The sequence below is a fragment of the Apodemus sylvaticus genome, chromosome 11 (assembly GCF_947179515.1).
Source record: "Apodemus sylvaticus chromosome 11, mApoSyl1.1, whole genome shotgun sequence".
Classification (NCBI taxonomy): Eukaryota; Metazoa; Chordata; class Mammalia; order Rodentia; family Muridae; genus Apodemus; species Apodemus sylvaticus.
This window is the reverse complement of record NC_067482.1, coordinates 15486533-15505065: the sequence shown is the minus strand read 5'-3', so window position 1 is coordinate 15505065 and position 18533 is coordinate 15486533. Positions and strand designations below refer to the sequence as shown.

At 42.9% G+C, this 18533-nt stretch overlaps 1 protein-coding gene and 1 pseudogene across 1 annotated transcript; both read right to left on the bottom strand.

Moving 5' to 3' along the window:
- Positions 1–3533: 3533 nt before the first annotated feature.
- On the bottom strand, positions 3534–6223 carry LOC127696559 (PRAME family member 8-like). Its single transcript, XM_052199377.1, has 3 exons — positions 5937–6223; positions 4897–5487; positions 3534–4101 (listed from the first exon to the last, which is right to left on the bottom strand). The coding sequence occupies exons 1-3, from the start codon at positions 6221–6223 to the stop codon at positions 3534–3536; spliced, it is 1446 nt and encodes a 481-aa protein (XP_052055337.1).
- Positions 6224–15245: 9022 nt separating this feature from the next.
- Positions 15246–17935, bottom strand: LOC127696663 (PRAME family member 8-like; annotated as a pseudogene).
- Positions 17936–18533: the final 598 nt, after the last annotated feature.

The window sequence follows — 18533 nt, the reverse complement described above, 5'->3', positions numbered from 1 at the left end:
CTGTATATCAAATTTAGCATATTTATTGATTTTTAGTGTAAATCTGAGGCTAAAGAAAACATGTTGCTACCATATTTCAGATAGAATGTGTTTCTATTTAGTTTGTAGTAGGCAACATTTAATTGTGAAACATATCTAGCTCCCTATCTATCATTTCTTTGGGTTTTCATTAATTCATTTGTGTATTCGCTTTACCACCTGATCACATCCTGAAGTTGCTTTCTTCCCATACCTACCCTGTGACTCTTTCCCCCTCATTTCCTGCTCCCATTCTCCCCAGAGAAGAAGAGGCACACATGCCCTACCTCCACCAGTTTCCACAATGCCATGGCACACCAATTTACATCAGCTCTAAATATAACCGTGCCCACTGGGGCCAGACAAGGAAGCCCAGCTAGGGGAAAAGTTTCCCATGGAGGCCATGAAGTTGAATAAGAGAAACCCTGCTGTCTGGTTTTTATGAGACATGCAATAAGCCCAAGATTCGCAACTGCTCCATATGTCCAGGGAGCCTAGGTCTAGACCTTGCATGCTCTTTGATGGTGGGTGGTTCAGTCTCTGATAAACCCCAATGAGTCTTGGAAACTTGGTTCTCTTGATCTCCTTGTGGTAAATTGACACCATCTGACTCCCTCAATCCTCCTTTTGACTTTTCCCAACCTCTCTCTGAATTCTGCCTAATGTTTTGCTGCGCATATCCTTCTGGTGCCACCAGATGCTGGATGAAGATTCTTGTATGAAAGTTATGCTAGGATTCTGTTCTTAAGCACAACCAAGTATCATCAAGAGTGTCAGAGTTTGGCTTTCTGACATGTGTTAATCCTCATGTTTCTCCAGTCTATAGTTGGCTATTCTTTCAAACTCTGCTCCAGGTTTATACCTGCACATATTGTAGGCAGGGAAAATTTTAGATGGAAGGTTTTGTTGGTGGGTTGGTGTTACCTTCCCCCCACTGGAAATCCTGCCTGACTACAGGAAGTGGCCACTTTCAGTCTCCCTATCCCCAGCTCCTGAGTTTCCAGCCAAGGTCACTCCCATATACTCCCAGGAGCCTGCCCCATCCTGTGTGTCTGTCTTGTACCTGAGATGCCCCCAAATGGATTGTATTTCCCTCTCCCAGCACAGTGGAGGGGGCTCCTCCCAACACACTTGATTTCCATACCTCTCTTTGTGTCCCATACCAGCACCCATACAGTTCCCACTGATCAAACACTAGTAATATAGATTCTATTTACCTTACCTAGTGAGATTCAATCATCTTACCTAGGGCCCTAATCTTACTTAGTTTCTTTGAGTGTTTGGATTGTAGCATGCTTTTCCTGTAGTCTATGGGTAATATCCATGTATTAGTGAGTACATAGCATGCATATTCTTCTGGGTCACAATGACCTCACTAAGAATGGATATTTTCGAGTTCTATCTATTTGCCTGAAAATTGCATTGTAATCCTTATTTTTAATATATGATTAGTATTCCATGACAGAAATGTACATGATTTTCCTTATCCACTCTTCAGTGAGAGACAGGTGGTGTGCTAACAGTTTCTGGTTATTATGAATAAAGGTGCTATGAATGAAGTTGAGCAAGTGTCCTTGTGCTATGGCAGAACAAGTTTTGAGTTTATGGCCAGGAATTGTATAACTGGGCCTTGAAGTAGAATTATTTGTGATAATAACCCAGCTTGATTTCCAAATATCGTGTGCAAATTTACACACTCACCAGAAATGCAAGATTGTCTCCCTTGCTCCAAATCCTCACCTGTATGTGTTCTCATTTCACTTTTTATCCTAGGCATGCTCATGTGTATAGGAAGGAATCTCAGACTCCTTACAATTTGCATTTTCCTAGGAATGTTGGATATTTCCTTAAGTATATACTGGCAATGAGAGCTTTCCTGTTGGAAATTCTTTGTTGAATTCCGTACTCCATTTTTATTTTAAATGGAGTATTGGGTTTTTGATGTCTAATTTCTTGAGGTATTTACATTGTTTGATATCAACCCTCTGTCGAATGTACATCTGGTGAAGATATTTTTGCCATTATTTAGGGTACTGTTTTGACCTACTGATGCTGTATTTGCCTTACTGAGGATTTCTACTTTCTTGAGGTCACACTTGAAAAGTGTTGGTCTTAGTTTCTGATCTATGGGTGTTCTGTTCAGGAAGTGTCACCTTTTACAATGAGTTCAAGAGCCCTGACATTATTAATGATATTCTCTAAATAGAATCCTAGAATAACAATCTCTTGAGTGGTTTCACCCAGCCACTGACAAAAACAGATGCAGAGACCCACAGACAAATCTTAGACAAAGTTCAGGGAATCTTGTGGAAGACTAGAGGGAATATTGAAGGAGTCAGAGAGTTCACGGACACCAGAAGAAAACCTACAGAATCAACCAACCTAGTCTCATAAGGGCTCAAGGAGATTGAATCACTGGAGCCCAACACTAGCTAGGCTGCTGCTCAACAACTAAGCTCAATTAATACACCTGAAACTTCACATATTCTCTTCACAGTGTGCTGTAGGGGAAAATCATTGGAGACACACACAACTCAAGCAACCTCAGTTTAATAAATTAGTTCATTTTGTGAAATATTTGTGAAATGGAGGGCTTTTTAAGACTTTTTCATTTTGGTGTATATGCATATGTATTGTGCATAATGTCTAAAAGCCAGGATCCACAGATATCTGAAGAGATGGACCTACCACCTGAAGCTTGAGTTCCAGCTGGAGGCATCTGATGATAAAAGTGCTGAAACCAAACTTTGGCCCTCTTTTCTAGCAAAATGTACTATTAAAACAGGAGTCACCTCCTTTAATACGTGGGGTTTGGCTTCTTTGATTGGTTGTCTGTCTGTAGAGCATGAAAGGAGTTTGCTGTGGGCAAGCATGGAGCAAGTTCAAAGGTTCAAAGCAACAAGCCTGTGAAGTTGAATAGCAGGCAGGGAGAGGAGGGATGGGAAGGAATAAAAAAGAAGTGTGAGAGACATGTAGGTTGTTCTTATGAATTCTTCTTTAGCACGTGCTAACCTAGAGATCCACATGTGAATCACCTTAGCTTATAACATTATCCATGTACCAAGGATTTTGAATCATTACATGTCTGGCATCCATGTGTTCATTTTGACTCTCTCCAGAGGGTATTTGTTGCAGAATGATTAAAGGTAGATACTTTATGCTAGTTACACACCAGGAATGATATCTAAAAAAAAGAACCCTGGTTCTGTTTATTGACTTGACATTACAGTTCAGAACAAAAGTTGGCAAGTCCATTACAAAGCATCTCTTAATCTGTCCTGGCAGAAGTCACTCAAAACAGCCAATTTGTCATCCTGACTCCACAAGTCCTCTGTTCACACAGTCCAACAGATTGTTTCCCATTCCAAGCTCAGCTTCCAGGATCTCAGTTCTTGTACAGTCTTTTGTTTCCAAGCATGAATAAAGTGTCTGAAGTCACAGTCTCTGACCACCATGCATGAGAGATGTGTCCCAGTCATGCCCGTTATTCACATCAGGAAGTCCTGTATCCTTGCTCAGTGCCAGCAAAAACAAAATCTCACACCTTGGCCATAGACACAGCGCTCACCACATTTAGGACAATTATCTGTAGCAAAGGAGATGTTCTTGGGCTGCCTTATTGCCCTGAGAGTTTCCAGGAGCTGCAGACAAAGTTGGGCAAATCTTACTCTGGAGACATGAGCCAACCTATCATAGCACTCCAGAGGGGCAGGGTATTGTTCCATATTCATCTTGCTCCAGTTGACTGTGTGCTCCAAAAGGTCCTTCAGGATGGGCATGGAGAAGCAATTGTTGTAGAAATTGATCTTGGTGAGCTGAGAGCATTGTGTGAGGGCAGGTAGGAGGGCAATGAGCTGGGAGTCCTTCACCCTACATCCCTGAAAATCCAGAGTTTCTAGAGTATCTGCCACCTTTTGGAGGAGACATTTCATAGGCATCAGATCCAAATCTGTTAGAACCACACCTCTCATTTCCAGATGTTTTAGCTGAAAGACACTCTGGCAGTGGGAGAAGGAATCCAAGTCTGACTGTGAAAGTTGGTAGTGAGTGACAGAAAGGGAGCTCAGTGGCGTCATCAGGTGCCTAGAGATGAAGGGGACCAGAGGGTTAGTTCTGGCAAATGGTGATGGAGAGCATGGGGTGGGCTTTTCAATGTCTTAGAAGGGAACAGGGACCCCAAGCTGAGTGTGAGCAAATGATCACAGATATTATCTGAGATGCTTCCTTTTGGAATCAGCTTAGTGAAGTCAAACCCACACTTGATCTGCTGGCCATAGTCTCAAGCAGAAAACCATTATACCCTATAAAACCCAGGATAACAAGGAGGAAGTTTCATGCCAGGAGAGTCCTGACAGGATCTAAGGACATGACCTGTGGCCTCAGTCAATGCTGCATTGCTCCCTGACCTCTCCACAGTCACTCATGCTATCATGCAGATGCCCACACTCCCTCTTGTCTCATGCACTCAGCCCTACTGAGGGTCAAGCATTTCACTCACGGAGAAGTAGAGGGAGAGGGAAGGCTGTGCCCACAGATCTAAGCAGACATCTCACCTTCTCACATTGCTGCTGAGTCCCTCAAGATCTAAGTACATTCAACTCTTCCTGTCCCCTTTTTGATGGATTGTTTGCCTATGATTCCAAGAAGAATTTCCAGCCCTCCTGACCATATCTGACCTACTCCTTATGTCCCTTTTGTCCTCTGCTTCAGGAATGCTCATTTAAGACTTGGAATCACTACACATTACTTACATATTCTAAGGAGCCCCTAAATGTTTGTTCCCAGTGACTGACAGACAGGCACCCTGGACCACTGATCTTTAAAATGGAAGAGGAAAATTTGCTCTGCTAGCTGACCCAGTCCTCCATCCTTGCTCACCTGAGGACCTGATTCATGTGGTCTTTGAGGAAATGGACACCACTCATGGAGAGATGCTGGAGACAATTGAATTTGGAGAAGACAGATATGAACTCCTGGATAGACTGCTCTTCTCTGTCTCCTGTCCTATTGGCAATCTTGAAGACGTTCTTGTAGAGGGGTGCCAGGAAGAGTTTGCAAAGATTTCTCATCTGCCCAAAGCAGGAAGCAAATTCGGCCAGCTTGTACAAATTCCACTGAGTGTTCAGTTCCAATTCCTCAATATGCTCTGGATGAAATATATTCAAGATCTTGCTGATAAAGTCCATGGGCTTAGCCCAGATCTTCATCTTTGCACAACACAAATGTAGGGAGTCCTTTCTCTGCTGGGCCCACTTCAAGAAGGCTGCTTGTGCTTCATCAAGGCGTGGCCTGAGGCACAACTCAGCTACCACCTTCAGCTGCCTCCTCACTGCATATCTGGGAAGGACCTTCACTACTGGCTTCTCATCCAAGGGCTCTGAAGAACAGCTATCGTCCTCTGTACCAGCCCATATGTTCCAAAAGGCATGGTGCACATTCCTCAGGTCCAGAACCTGAAGTTTTCCCCTGCTGAGGGTGAACACATGTCAAGTATCAGCAGCCACGATGACCCTCAGTAAGGTTTCACTAAGTGACTCTATAGTGAAATACCCCTCAGCCTGCCAAGCTGTATATTTTTTAAACAACAGTGCAATGTGCACACATGCATGCTGCACAATTTTCTCTGAGCTGCATGTGTGGCCCTGACCACTTTCCTTCCTCTAAGTTAGTCATTATTTTTCCCTATTCCCGTTATTAATGGTTTTAGGAATGGCAGGGATAGATAGGCACATTCTACTGTGAGGCTGCTTGGATCAAAGCCCTAATCCACTGATAACTGTCCTTAGTCCAAGCACACAATAGCTATGAGGTTCCTGAATCACTGTCTGGTGATCCCATCAGAAGCCATTCGCAATGACCCCACAATCTCTACTGTGTACCCCACATGGTCTCTTATATAATACTTGACCTTTGCTCACCTGGGGTGAAACCCTTTAGTCAGTCGCATGTCTATTCCATCTAGCACAGCTTGCAACATTTCCAGTTTAGGCGTCTTCATCAATGCCCCCACAAGGAGACAGGGGAATGGCCGGGCTGCCAACATTGCCTTTATGAGCTTGGTTTGTCTGCCACTGAAAGCCTCCTTGAACAGTGCTGGGAAGAGTACAGAGGGGAGATCCTCCAGAGAGGATATGGCCAAAGCCTCATCTCTCACCAGAGACTGAATTGCCAGCTTCTTGAGTGTGGCTGCGGTCTGAATACTCATCTTCTAAAGTCTCGAGTCAAAAGACTCCTGCCAAGAAGTCAGAAAGGAATACACGTTCAAGACAAACTTAATTCAACTTCCTCAACATTATATCAACCACTTAGCTTCTGAGCTAATGCTATAATATTAACAGAGAAATCAATTTGCCTGTTTAACCTAAACTGGTAGTGGAAAGAGAGGCTCCCACAATGATAATGTGGAAGTGTTTATATCAAGCAAATATTCACATAATTGTCAGATCAAAATATTTTATGTAGGACCCTTTCTCAAAAACAAAATAAAATATCTCATACCTATGCAAACAAAAAGAAACCGAGGAAACAAACATACCAATGTAAATCCATGAGTTATGGATCAAGATTAATTCCCAGAAAACAGAATGACTTCAGTGCATTTCTACAAGATTGAATCTTACCTGTGTCTGGGAAGTAGAATATGTCCACAGAGCAAACTTGTGTGTAAAAGAGGCAATGGAAAAGCTAAGGCAAAACACATGAGTAAATCACATGTGTCATTTCAGCTATATGATGTGGACAGATATCAAAGGTACCTGGCTTACAGGTCTACAGTGTAATCCAGGGTCTCACAAAAAAATAAAGACCATTACAGTGAAGTGGAAACATGAAGGAGCATTTTAATCAGATTGTCTGATTTGGAGCTTACCTGGAGGCACATGGCCAGCTCAAAGAGAGTTGGAACAACATACAGAATCCTTGTCTCAAACAGTTATATCAGGCAAAGTAATGGAATATATACACAAGCTATCATGGGATATTATTGGTGATGAGGCTAAAATTTCATTTGCAATGAAACCCAAGATCCTCAACAGGTTCCTCCTAAGGAGTCTGAATTTCTCTATATCAAACTGCATGACCCAAGGAAAAAAAATGGTTTACATACCAGTTGAGAAATGCAGATATGTTGCCAAATCCCAGCCGAATCAGGGAGTTTTCTAAGATGCAAGCCTCTGACTGTGATATGTGGCTCCATGGAAGCCTTTATATACATCTCTGCTTTCCCCTCCCTATTGTAGCCACACCCTTCAAACCCAAACCGGAATTGGATTTCCTGGTTTAATCTCCACCCTTTAAATTATAGATCAAAGTTGTAATCATTTCACTCATTGAATCAGAAGGACTTGTGATAACAAATTTCCCACTCATCGTCATTCACACACACAAACACACCCAAAAGTTTCTTGGATAAATAAAAAACATTCCGTTTGTTAATACACCATACAACACCATGTGGGTACATTTATTCCTTCATTTGCATAAGATCTATTCAGTTTTCAAGTTGTACCAGTGACCATGTCATGCTCTGAATCCAACGTTGTTTTAGAGGTCCAATTCTAGGAATCCTTCAGCCTCAGAAACCTTCTTATGGCTAGGATTATTGTTATGAATAACTATTTCTTGTTTGATTTTATTCATGTGACCAGAGTTTGCATCAGGTAAGGGTTTAATTGGTTTTTGATGAGAGACACGACATAATTGGAAGATATTCTTTTTCACTGGATTTGGAACAGATTGCTATATCAGAGACAGGACTATACATTGAAGCTCAAGGGAGGAAGTGGATGCTCGGTCAATAAATTTCAGCATCAAACACTCTAGAGGTGGTGCCGGAGCATAGCTTGACCCCATTACTATACTAGCCAGGGTTCTGCATGTACTCAGATGGTCGGGAGCTACCCCACATACAGGAATTCTACCTACAACTCTCTTTGCAGCAGACAAGATGGGGCATGCAGCAAGGATGCTGGGACATCCCTGAGATAGGATGCTCAGTTCATGGTCATGTTCATCTAAATTGTAAGCCTTAGTATTGTGTGATCTCTACAAAGCCTGCTTCCTAAATGGACGAAAGCAAACAGAAAAAGGAGGGTGTGAGGGAGATGGTGCCCTTGGCTCCCAAGGAAGCAGAGAGTAAGTCAACTAGGATCAGCCAAAAAACCTTCCTTAAGGAGATGTAATCTAGAGTGGGACGTGGGCTGAAGGGTTGCTTTAGAAAGTGTGAGCACCTGTCAATCTTCTATTCCTATCATCTATGTGGTGGCTAGAAATGATCTGTGATTACAGTTCCAGCCAACCTGAAACCTCATTCTGACCTGCTAGGGCAGCAGGCCTGTGAGGGTTATGCATTCCTATTTGTACACAAGCACCACTCCCCATAAAATCAATCATCTTAAAACAGCAGCTCTATCTTGGGTTTTGTGGCACACACCTTTAATCCATCCCCTCAGGAGTCCAAGGTTGACTGGGTCAGTGAGTTCAAGGCTACCCTCATCTAAATAAATAATTCAAAAACCAGTAAAGCCTATGGAGTGAGGATCTGTCTTATAATTAAACCAGAGCTGAGCAGGGTAGCACAGACCTAAATCTCAAGAGAGGCAGGGGCACCTTTGATGTTGAGGCCAAACTGGACCACAGAGTAGCTTATGGGACATTTAGGGCTCTTAAACAATGAAACCCTGCCCCAAAACAACAAAACAAAGAAACACATAAACAAAGTGTAGTTTACTAGATGGCGCAGGTACAATTCTTAAAACTAGCATTAGGGAGGTAGTAGCAGGTGAACGACTAAGGTCAAGGTCAGCATGTTGTTCAGACTGAGTTCAGGAAGAAGGAGACATGTTAAACAGACCATCCCTTTCAAAAACCAACCAAATGACCAAACAACCAAACAACCCAAAACCAGACAAGCAATCAAGCAAAGCAAAAATTACCCAAAACACAATTCTAAAAGAAAATCCTCCAGAGAGCTTAAGGTCCAGTGAGATGGCTCAAAGAGCAATAGCACTTGCCGCCCAAGTAAGTGCTGAGTTCAGTAATGGGGCCCTCGGGTGGAAGGAGAGAAACCTCTGCAGTTTTGAGTCCTCCCCCATCTCCACGCATGCTCTGCTGCTGGTACACCAATACACAAATGTAGCAAGACAGTTATCAAGTACAGAACAGCATGAGAGCTGATCCAGGAAGGTGGTGAAATAAAGCTTCAGGAGACTGAAGAAGGATGGCTCCAAACTGACTCTACCTAGCCGACACAATGTGATTCTGTCTCTCCCAACCAAATACCAATAATTGTAGCTCAGTGGTAAATAGGCAGCTCAGTCTCTCGTCCTAGTTTTCATGATTGAAACCCAGTGAAGGTTCTAATCCCGTTGGTCAAGAGAAAACAGGTTTCTCCAAAGAGCTAAGGATGTCTCTTGGGAAAAGCAAGGAGAAATCCATACTGGAAAGAAAGAATTTCAGTGTAAATTGGGTCCAAGGTAAAAGCGACATTGAGCTGGATGGCACTGATGCACAGGGAATTATGGAGCCTAGGGGCTACCACTGACCTTGATAAGTTACTCAGCACTATAGTTCTTAATGGAAGAGTTAAAAGTACCTCTGGTCAAAGATAAAGATAATGACTCATTTTTACTGAGCCTGATAAATTTCCAGCCTTAGACACAATGTAGGCTTTTGCCAAAACACCCAAGGGTGGGAAAGGGGCTTTGTTCAGGTCCAGGCTTTGTACTCAGTGGGAGGGAATAGATTCCAGATCCTATTATATTCCTGCAAGCTTATTTGGAACGATTTTCTGTGATTGACCTGTGTCCCTCTGCGGAGCATGTCCTGGGTGTCCTTGAAGAAGTTCATGCAAAGGGTGGGGCACAGTAGATTCTTATGTTTGGTCTGCATGGTTTCTCCAAAGTGCTAGGAGCCCTGTCCTGGTGACTTTGGCCTTCTGTTGCATGATTGTCAGAGTAGGAGGTTGGGGAGCCTGGCAGGTTTTCTTGTTTTGGTTTGTTTCTTGTTTGTTTGTTTATGTGACTTCTGCCCTTGAGGGTTTCCTCTGGACTTGACTGAGGATGCGATCCTGCTGCTAAGCCCTGTTCTTTCTCTGGCCAACATACTCCAGCCCCTTTGCTGATCTGGTGCTCTGAGATATTATTCTGGTAGCTTGCTGCCCTCTAGCACCAATGAATGTGTAGCAGCTGCTTCACAGTTGTGACCTTAGAATATAGCCACTCACATCTTCCTTGCACACACAATTCCTTTCTGTTGTCACCCCTGAGCTACACCTGTAGGAACTTGGAAGGAACATTGTGTGACTCAGAACACCTGTTTGCTGCCCAAAGCTGTGAGCTACCATTAACTTCCTTGATTGTCAATTGGATTTAACAGGCAGAAGCCACAGACTACAGGCTAGGAATCCAGTGGAACTTCTGAGAACGGCTTCTCCCAACATTTTCTTCAGAAATTTGGCTATCACGGGACACTCTCAACAATTAGGCTTGATCCTCAACCTGTGAATATCTGGTAACTTTCTTCCAGAAGTGCCTAGTGAGTAATCTCAGGGGCAGGCTTGCCAGTTCTAAGGTTGTGAAGAAACTGTCCTTAGGACTGGGGCTCACCTTAACGAGTCACTGGCCTTCTCCATGTTGCAGGTGCTCTCATAATCAAGAGTAATACAGCTCACAACCTTCAAGTTTCTAGGACTGTACTATATTACTTCTCACATTTGGATACTGAGATCCTTTCCTGTATTGAACCCCAGCACTAATTTTATGGCTGCCTAGATAAAAGAGTTTCCATCTATAACCTAGGCTACATGCAAAGTAAAGAGTCCATACCTCTGCATCCTTGTGTGGTAAGAGCCTTTTACCTGTCTAGCTCCTGTCTTGTTGGCTTATCTGTAGACTATGTGCCAAGCTGATCCTTGATCATGTTTACCTCATATTTACTGAATTTATGGTTCAGCAGTTAAGAGTACTGGGAATACAGGACACAGAAGCTGCAACATATAAGCAGGCAAATGAACCGGATGTATTCGTTAGAGAATCCAGTACTCTAAAATGCTCAGTTATATCTCCATCCCCTTTACATTGCTTTTCCTTTACTGAAAATAATTTTTTCATAAAATGTCTTGTAACCCAAGGAGAATGAAGGAGAAGGCCCTGGTCCTGGAAAGGCTCAATACAGCAGTGTAGGGGAATATCAGGACAAGGATAAAGGAGGCGTTCGATTGGGGAACAGGGGGAGGGAAGCGGTCTAATGGGACTTTTGGGAGGGGGTGATCCAGGCAAGGAGAAAACATTTGAAATGTAAATAAAGGCCAGACAATGATGGAGCACACCTTTAATCCCAGGACCTGGGAGGCAGAGGCAGGCAGATTTCTGAGTTCTTGGCCAGCCTGGTCTTCAGAGTGCATTCCAGGACAGCCATGGCTCTACAAAGAAACCCTGTCTTGAAAAAAACAAATCCAAAGCCCTCCCCCAAAAAGAAATGTAAATAAAGATTACATCTAATTTTAAAAAAAGAAAAGAAAAGAGAGGAAAAAGAAAAAAATGTGCAGTGGGCAGAGAGTAAAATAAAATAAATATATACTTAGCTATTTATATATGTAGCATGATGTCTGACTGAAACAACATTGTTTGAATAATTTACATATGTTAATTATCAGGTATACGTATATACTAACAGTAGCCACAAAGCTTCACAATCCTCATTACATTAATGTATATCAAAATTAGCATATTTAATGATTTTTAGTGTAAATATGAGGCTTAAGAAAACATGTTGCTACCATATTTCAGATAGAATGTGTTTCTATTTAGTTTGCAGTAGGCAACATTTAACTGAAACATATCTAGCTCCCTATCTATCATTTCTTTGGGTTTTCATTAATTCATTTGTGTATTCGCTTTACCACCTGACCACATCCTGAAGTTGCTTTCTTCCTATACCTACCCTGTGACTCTTTCCCCCTCATTTCCTGCTCCCATTCTCCCCAGAGAAGAAGAGGCACACATTCCCTACCCCCAGCAGTTTCCACAATGCCCTGGCACACCAATTTACATCAGCTCTAAATATATCCGTGCCCACTGGGGCCAGACAAGGAAGCCCAGCTAGGGGAAAAGTTTCCCATGGAAGTACATGAAGTGGAATAAGAGAAACCTTGCTGTCTGGTTTTTATGAGACATGCAATAAGCCCAAGATTCGCATATGCTCCATATGTCCAGGGAGCCTAGGTCTAGACCTTGCATGCTCTTTGATGGTGGGTGTTTCAGTCTCTGATAAACCCGAATGAGTCCAGGAAACTTGGTTCTCTTGATCTCCTTGTGGTAAATTGACACCATCTGACTCCCTCAATCCTCCTTTTGACTTTTCCCCAACTCTCTCTGAATTCTGCCTAATGTTTTGCTGTGCATATCCTTCTGGTGCCACCAGATGCTGGATGAAGATTCTTGTATGACAGTTATGCTAGGATTCTGTTCTTAAGCACAACCAAGTATCATCAAGAGTGTCAGAGTTTGGCTTTCTGACATGGGTTAATCCTCATGTTTCTCCAGTCTATAGTTGGCTATTCTTTCAAACTCAGCTCCAGGTTTATACCTGCACATATTGTAGGCAGGGAAAATTTTAGATGGAAGGTTTTGTTGGTGGGTTGGTGTTACCTTCCCCCCACTGGAAATCCTGCCTGACTACAGGAAGTGGCCACTTTCCGTCTCCCTATCCCCAGCTCCTGAGTTTCCAGCCAAGGTCTCTCCCATATACTCCCAGGAGCCTGCCCCATCCTGTGTGTCTGTCTTGTACCTGAGATGCCCCCAAATGGATTGTATTTCTCTCTCCCAGCTCAGTGGAGGCGGCTCCTCCCAACACACTTGATTTCCATACCTCTCTTTGTGTCCCATACCAGCACCCATACAGTTACCTCTGATCAACCACTAGTAATATAGATTCTATTTACCTTACCTAGTGAGATTCAATCATCTTACCTAGGGCCCTAATCTTACTTAGTTTCTTTGAGTGTTTGGATTGTAGCATGCTTTTCCTGTAGTCTATGGGTAATATCCATGTATTAGTGAATACATAGCATGCACATTCTTCTGGGTCACAATGACCTCACTAAGAATGGATATTTTCTGAGTTCTATCTATTTGCCTGAAAATTGCATTATAATCCTTATTTTTAATATATGATTAGTATTCTTTGACAGAAATGTACATGATTTTCCTTATCCACTCTTCAGTGAGAGACAGGTGGTGTGCTAACAGTTTCTGGTTATTATGAATAAAGGTGCTATGAATGAAGATGAGCAAGTGTCCTTGTGATATGGCAGAACAAGTTTTGAGTTTATGGCCAGGAATTGTATAACTGGGCCTTGAAGTAGAATTATTTGTGATAATCACCCAGCTTGATTTCTAAATATGGTGTGCAAATTTACACACTCACCAGAAATGCAAGATTGTCTCCCTTGCTCCAAATCATCACCTGCATGTGCGCTCATTTCCGTTTTTATCCTAGCCATGCTCATGTGTATAGGAAGGAATCTCAGACTCCTTACAATTTGCATTTTCGTAGGAATGTTGGATATTTCCTTAAGTATATCCTGGCAATTAGAGCTTTCCTGTTGAAAATTCTTTGTTGAATTCTGTACTCCATTTTTATTTTAAATGGAGTATTGGGTTTTTGATGTCTAATTTCTTGAGGTATTTACATTGTTTGATATCAACCCTCTGTCTGGTGAAGATATTTTTGCCATTATTTAGGGTACTGTTTTGACCTACTGATGGTGTATTTGCCTTACTGAGGATTTCTACTTTCTTGAGGTCACACTTGAAAAGTATTGGTCTTAGTGCCTGATCTATGGGTGTTCTGTTCAGGAAGTGTCACCTTTTACAATGAGTTCAAGAGCCCTGACATTATTAATGATATTCTCTAAATAGAATCCTAGAATAACTATCTCTTGAGACGTTTCACCCAGCCACCGACAAAAACAGATGCAGAGACCCACAGACAAATATTAGACAAAGTTCAGGGAATCTTGTGGAAGACTAGAGGGAATATTGAAGGAGTCAGAGAGTTCACGGACACCAGAAGAAAACCTACAGAATCAACCAACCTACTCTCATAGGGCCCAAGGAGATTGAACCACTGGAGCCCAACACTAGCTAGGCTGCTGCTCAACAACTAAGCTCAATTAATACACATGAAACTTCACATATTCTCTTCACAGTGTGCTGCAGGGGAAAATCATTGGAGACACACACAACTCAAGCAACCTCAGTTTAATAAATTAGTTCATTTTGTGAAATATTTGTGAAATGGAGGGCTTTTTAAGACTTTTTCATTTTGGTATATATGCATATGTATTGTGCATAATGTGTAAAAGCCAGGATCCACAGATATCTGAAGAGATGGACCTACCACCTGAAGCTTGAGTTCCAGCTGGAGGCATCTGATGATAAAAGTGCTGAAACCAAACTTTGGACCTCTTTTCTAGCAAAATGTACTATTAAAACAGGAGTCATCTCCTTTAATACGTGGGGTTTTGCTTCTTTGATTGGTTGTCTGTCTGTAGAGCATGAAAGGAGCTTGCTGTGTGCAAGCATGGAGCAAGATCAAAGGTTCAACGCAACAAGGCCTGTGAAGTTGAATAGCAGGCAGGGAGAGGAGGGATGGGAAGGAATAAAAAAGAAGTGTGAGAGACATGTAGGTTGTTCTTACGAATTCTTCTTTAGCACATGCTAACCTAGAGATCCATATGTGAATCACCTTAGCTTATAACATTATCCATGTACCCTGGATTTTGAATCATTACATGTCTGGCATCCATGTGTTCATTTTGACTCTCTCCAGAGGGTATTTGTTGCAGAATGATTAAAGGTAGATACTTTATGCTAGTTACACACCAGGAATGACATCTAAAAAAAGAACCCTGGTTCTGTTTATTGACTTGACATTACAGTTCAGAACAAAAGTTGGCAAGTCCATTACAAAGCATCTCTTAATCTGTCCTGGCAGAAGTCACTCAAAACAGCCAAGTTGTCATCCTGACTCCACAAGTCCTCTGTTCACACAGTCCAACAGATTGTTTCCCATGCCAAGCTCAGCTTCCAGGATCTCAGTTCTTGTACAGTCTTTTGTTTCCAAGCATGTATAAAGTGTCTGAAGTCACAGTCTCTGACCACCATGCATGAGAGATGTGTCCCAGTCCTGCCCGTTATTCACATCAGGAAGTCCTGTATCCATGCTCAGTGCCAGCAAAAACAAAATCTCGCACCTTGGCCATAGACACAGCGCTCACCACATTAAGGACAATTATCTGTAGCAAAGGAGATGTTCTTGGGCTGCCTTATTGCCCTGAGAGTTTCCAGGAGCTGCAGACAAAGTTGGGCAAATCTTGCTCTGAAGACATGAGCCAACCTATCATAGCACTCCAGAGGGGCAGGGTATTGTTCCACATTCATCTTGCTCCAGTTGACTGTGTGCTCCAAAAGGTCCTTCAGGATGGGCATGGAGAAGAAATTGTTGTAGAAGTTGATCTTGGTGAGCTGAGAGCAATGTGTGAGGGCAGGTAGGAGGGCAATGAGCTGGGAGTCCTTCACCCTACATCCCTGAAAATCCAGAGTTTCTAGAGTATCTGCCACCTTTTGGAGGAGACATTTCATAGGCATCAGATCCAAATCTGTTAGAACCACACCTCTCATTTCCAGATGTTTTAGCTGAAAGACACTCTGGCAGTGGGAGAAGGAATCCAAGTCTGACTGTGAAAGTTGGTAGTGAGTGACAGAAAGGGAGCTCAGTGGCGTCATCAGGTGCCTAGAGATGAGGGGGACCAGAGGGTTAGTTCTGGCAAATGGTGATGGAGAGCATGGGGTGGGCTTTTCAATGTCTTAGAAGGGAACAGGGACCCCAAGCTGAGTGTGAGCAAATGATCAAAGATAATATCTGGGATGCTTCCTTTTGGAATCAGCTTAGTGAAGTCAAACCCACACTTGATCTGCTGGCCATAGTCTCAAGCAGAAAACCATTATACCCTATAAAACCCAGGATAACAAGGAGGAAGTTTCATGCCAGGAGAGTCCTGACAGGATCTAAGGACATGACCTGTGGCCTCAGTCAATGCTGCATTGCACCCTGACCTCTCCACAGTCTCTCATGCTATCATGGAGATGCCCACGCTCCCTCTTGTCTCATGCACTCAGCCCTACTGAGGGTCAAGCATTTCACTCACGGAGAAGTAGGGGGAGAGGGAAGGCTGTGCCCACAGATCTAAGCAGACAGCTCACCTTCTCACATTGCTGCTGAGTCCCTCAAGATCTAAGTACATTCAACTCTTCCTGTCCCCTTTTTGATGGATTGTTTGCCTATGATTCCAAGAAGAATTTCCAGGCCTCCTGACCATATCTGACCTACTCCTTATCTCCCTTTTGTCCTCTGCTTCAGGCATGCTCATTTAAGACTTGGAATCACTACACATTACTTACATAATCTAAGGAGCCCCTAAATGTTTGTTCCCAGTGACTGACAGACAGGCATCCCAGACCACTAATCTTTAAAATGGAAGAGGAAAATTTTCTCTGCTAGCTGACCCAGTCCTCCATCCTTGCTCACCTGAGGACCTGATTCATGTGGTCTTTGAGGAAATGGACACCACTCATGGAGAGATGCTGGAGACAATTGAATTTGGAGAAGACAGATATGAACTCCTGGATATACTGCTCTTCTCTGTCTCCTGTCCTATTGGCAATCTTGAAGACGTTCTAGTAAAGGGGTGCCAGGAAGAGTTTGCAAAGATTTCTCATCTGCCCAAAGCAGGAAGCAAATTCGGCCAGCTTGTACAAATTCCACTGAGTGTTCAGTTCCAATTCCTCAATATGCTCTGGATGAAATATATTCAAGATCTTGCTGATAAAGTCCATGGGCATAGCCCAGATCTTCATCTTTGCACAACACAAATGTAGGGAGTCCTTTCTCTGCTGGGCCCACTTCAAGAAGGCTGCTTGTGCTTCATCAAGGCGTGGCCTGAGGCACAACTCAGCTACCACCTTCAGCTGCCTCCTCACTGCATATCTGGGAAGGACCTTCACTACTGGTTTCTCATCCAAGGGCTCTGAAGAACAGCTATCGTCCTCTGTACCAGCCCATATGTTCCAAAAGGCATGGTGCACATTCCTCAGGTCCAGAACCTGAAGTTTTCCCCTGCTGAGGGTGAACACATGTCAAGTATCAGCAGCTGCGATGACCCTCAGTAAGGGTTCACTAAGTGACTCTATAGTGAAATACCCCTCAGCCTGCCAAGCTGTATGTTTTTTAAACAACAGTGCAATGTGCACACATGCATGTTGCACAATTTTCTCTGAGCTGCATGTGTGGCCCTGACCACTTTCCTTCCTCTAAGTTACTTATTATTTCTCCCTAGTCCCATTATTAATGGTTTTAGGAATGGCAGGGATAGATAGGCACATTCTACTGTGAGGCTGCTTGGATCAAAGCCCTAATCCACTGATAACTGTCCTTAGTCCAAGCACACAATAGCTATAAGGTTCCTGAATCACTGTCTGGTGATCCCATCAGAAGCCATTCGCAATGACCCCACAATCTCTACTGTGTACCCCACATGGTCTCTTATATAATACTTGACCTTTGCTCACCTGGGGTGAAACCCTTTAGTCAGTCGCATGTCTATTCCATCTAGCACAGCTTGCAACATTTCCAGTTTAGGCGTCTTCATCAATGCCCCCACAGGAAGACAGGGGAAAGGCCAGGCTGCCAACATTGCCTTTATGAGCTTGGTTTGTCTGCCACTGAAGGCCTCCTTGAACAGTGCTGGGAAGAGTACAGAGGGGAGATCCCCCAGAGAGGATATGTCCAAAGCCTCATCTCTCACCAGAGACTGAATTGCCAACTTCTTGAGTGTGGCTGCGGTCTGAATACTCATCTTCTAAAGTCTCGAGTCAAAAGACTCCTGCCAAGAAGTCAGAAAGGAATACACGTTCAAGACAAACTTAATACAACTTCCTCAACATTATATCAACCACTAAACTTCTGAGCTAATGCTCTAACAGTAACAGAGAAATCAATTTGCCTGTTTAACCTAAACTGGTAGTGGAAAGAGAGGCTCCCACAATGATAATGTGGAAGTCTTTATATCAAGCAAATATTCACATAATTGTCAGATCAAAATATTTTATGTAGGACCCTTTCTCAAAAACGAAATAAAATATCTCAAACCTATGCAAACAAAAAGAAACCGAGGAAACAAACATACCAATGTAAATCCATGAGTTATGGATCAAGATTAATTGCCAGAAAACAGAATGACTTCAGTGCATTTCTACAATATTGAGTCTTACCTGTGTCTGGTAAGTAGAATATGTTCACAGAGCAAACTTGCGTGTAAAAGAGGCAATGGAAAAGCTAAGGCAAGACACATGAGTAAATCACATGTGTCATATCAGTTATATGATGTGGAAGTATATCAAAGATACCTGGCTTACAAGTCTACAGTGTAATCCAGGGCCTCACAAAAAAATAAA

Excerpts from the sequence above, each read along its gene's own strand:
- LOC127696559 (XM_052199377.1), bottom strand. The coding sequence starts at position 6,223 with ATGAGTATTCAGACCGCAGCCACACTCAAGAAGCTGGCAATTCAGTCT. Across the intron at positions 5,488-5,936 it reads ACTAAAGGGTTTCACCCCAG|CAGGGGAAAACTTCAGGTTC; the intron begins GTGAGCAAAGGT and ends GTTCACCCTCAG. Across the intron at positions 4,102-4,896 it reads CACATGAATCAGGTCCTCAG|GCACCTGATGACGCCACTGA; the intron begins GTGAGCAAGGAT and ends CTTCATCTCTAG.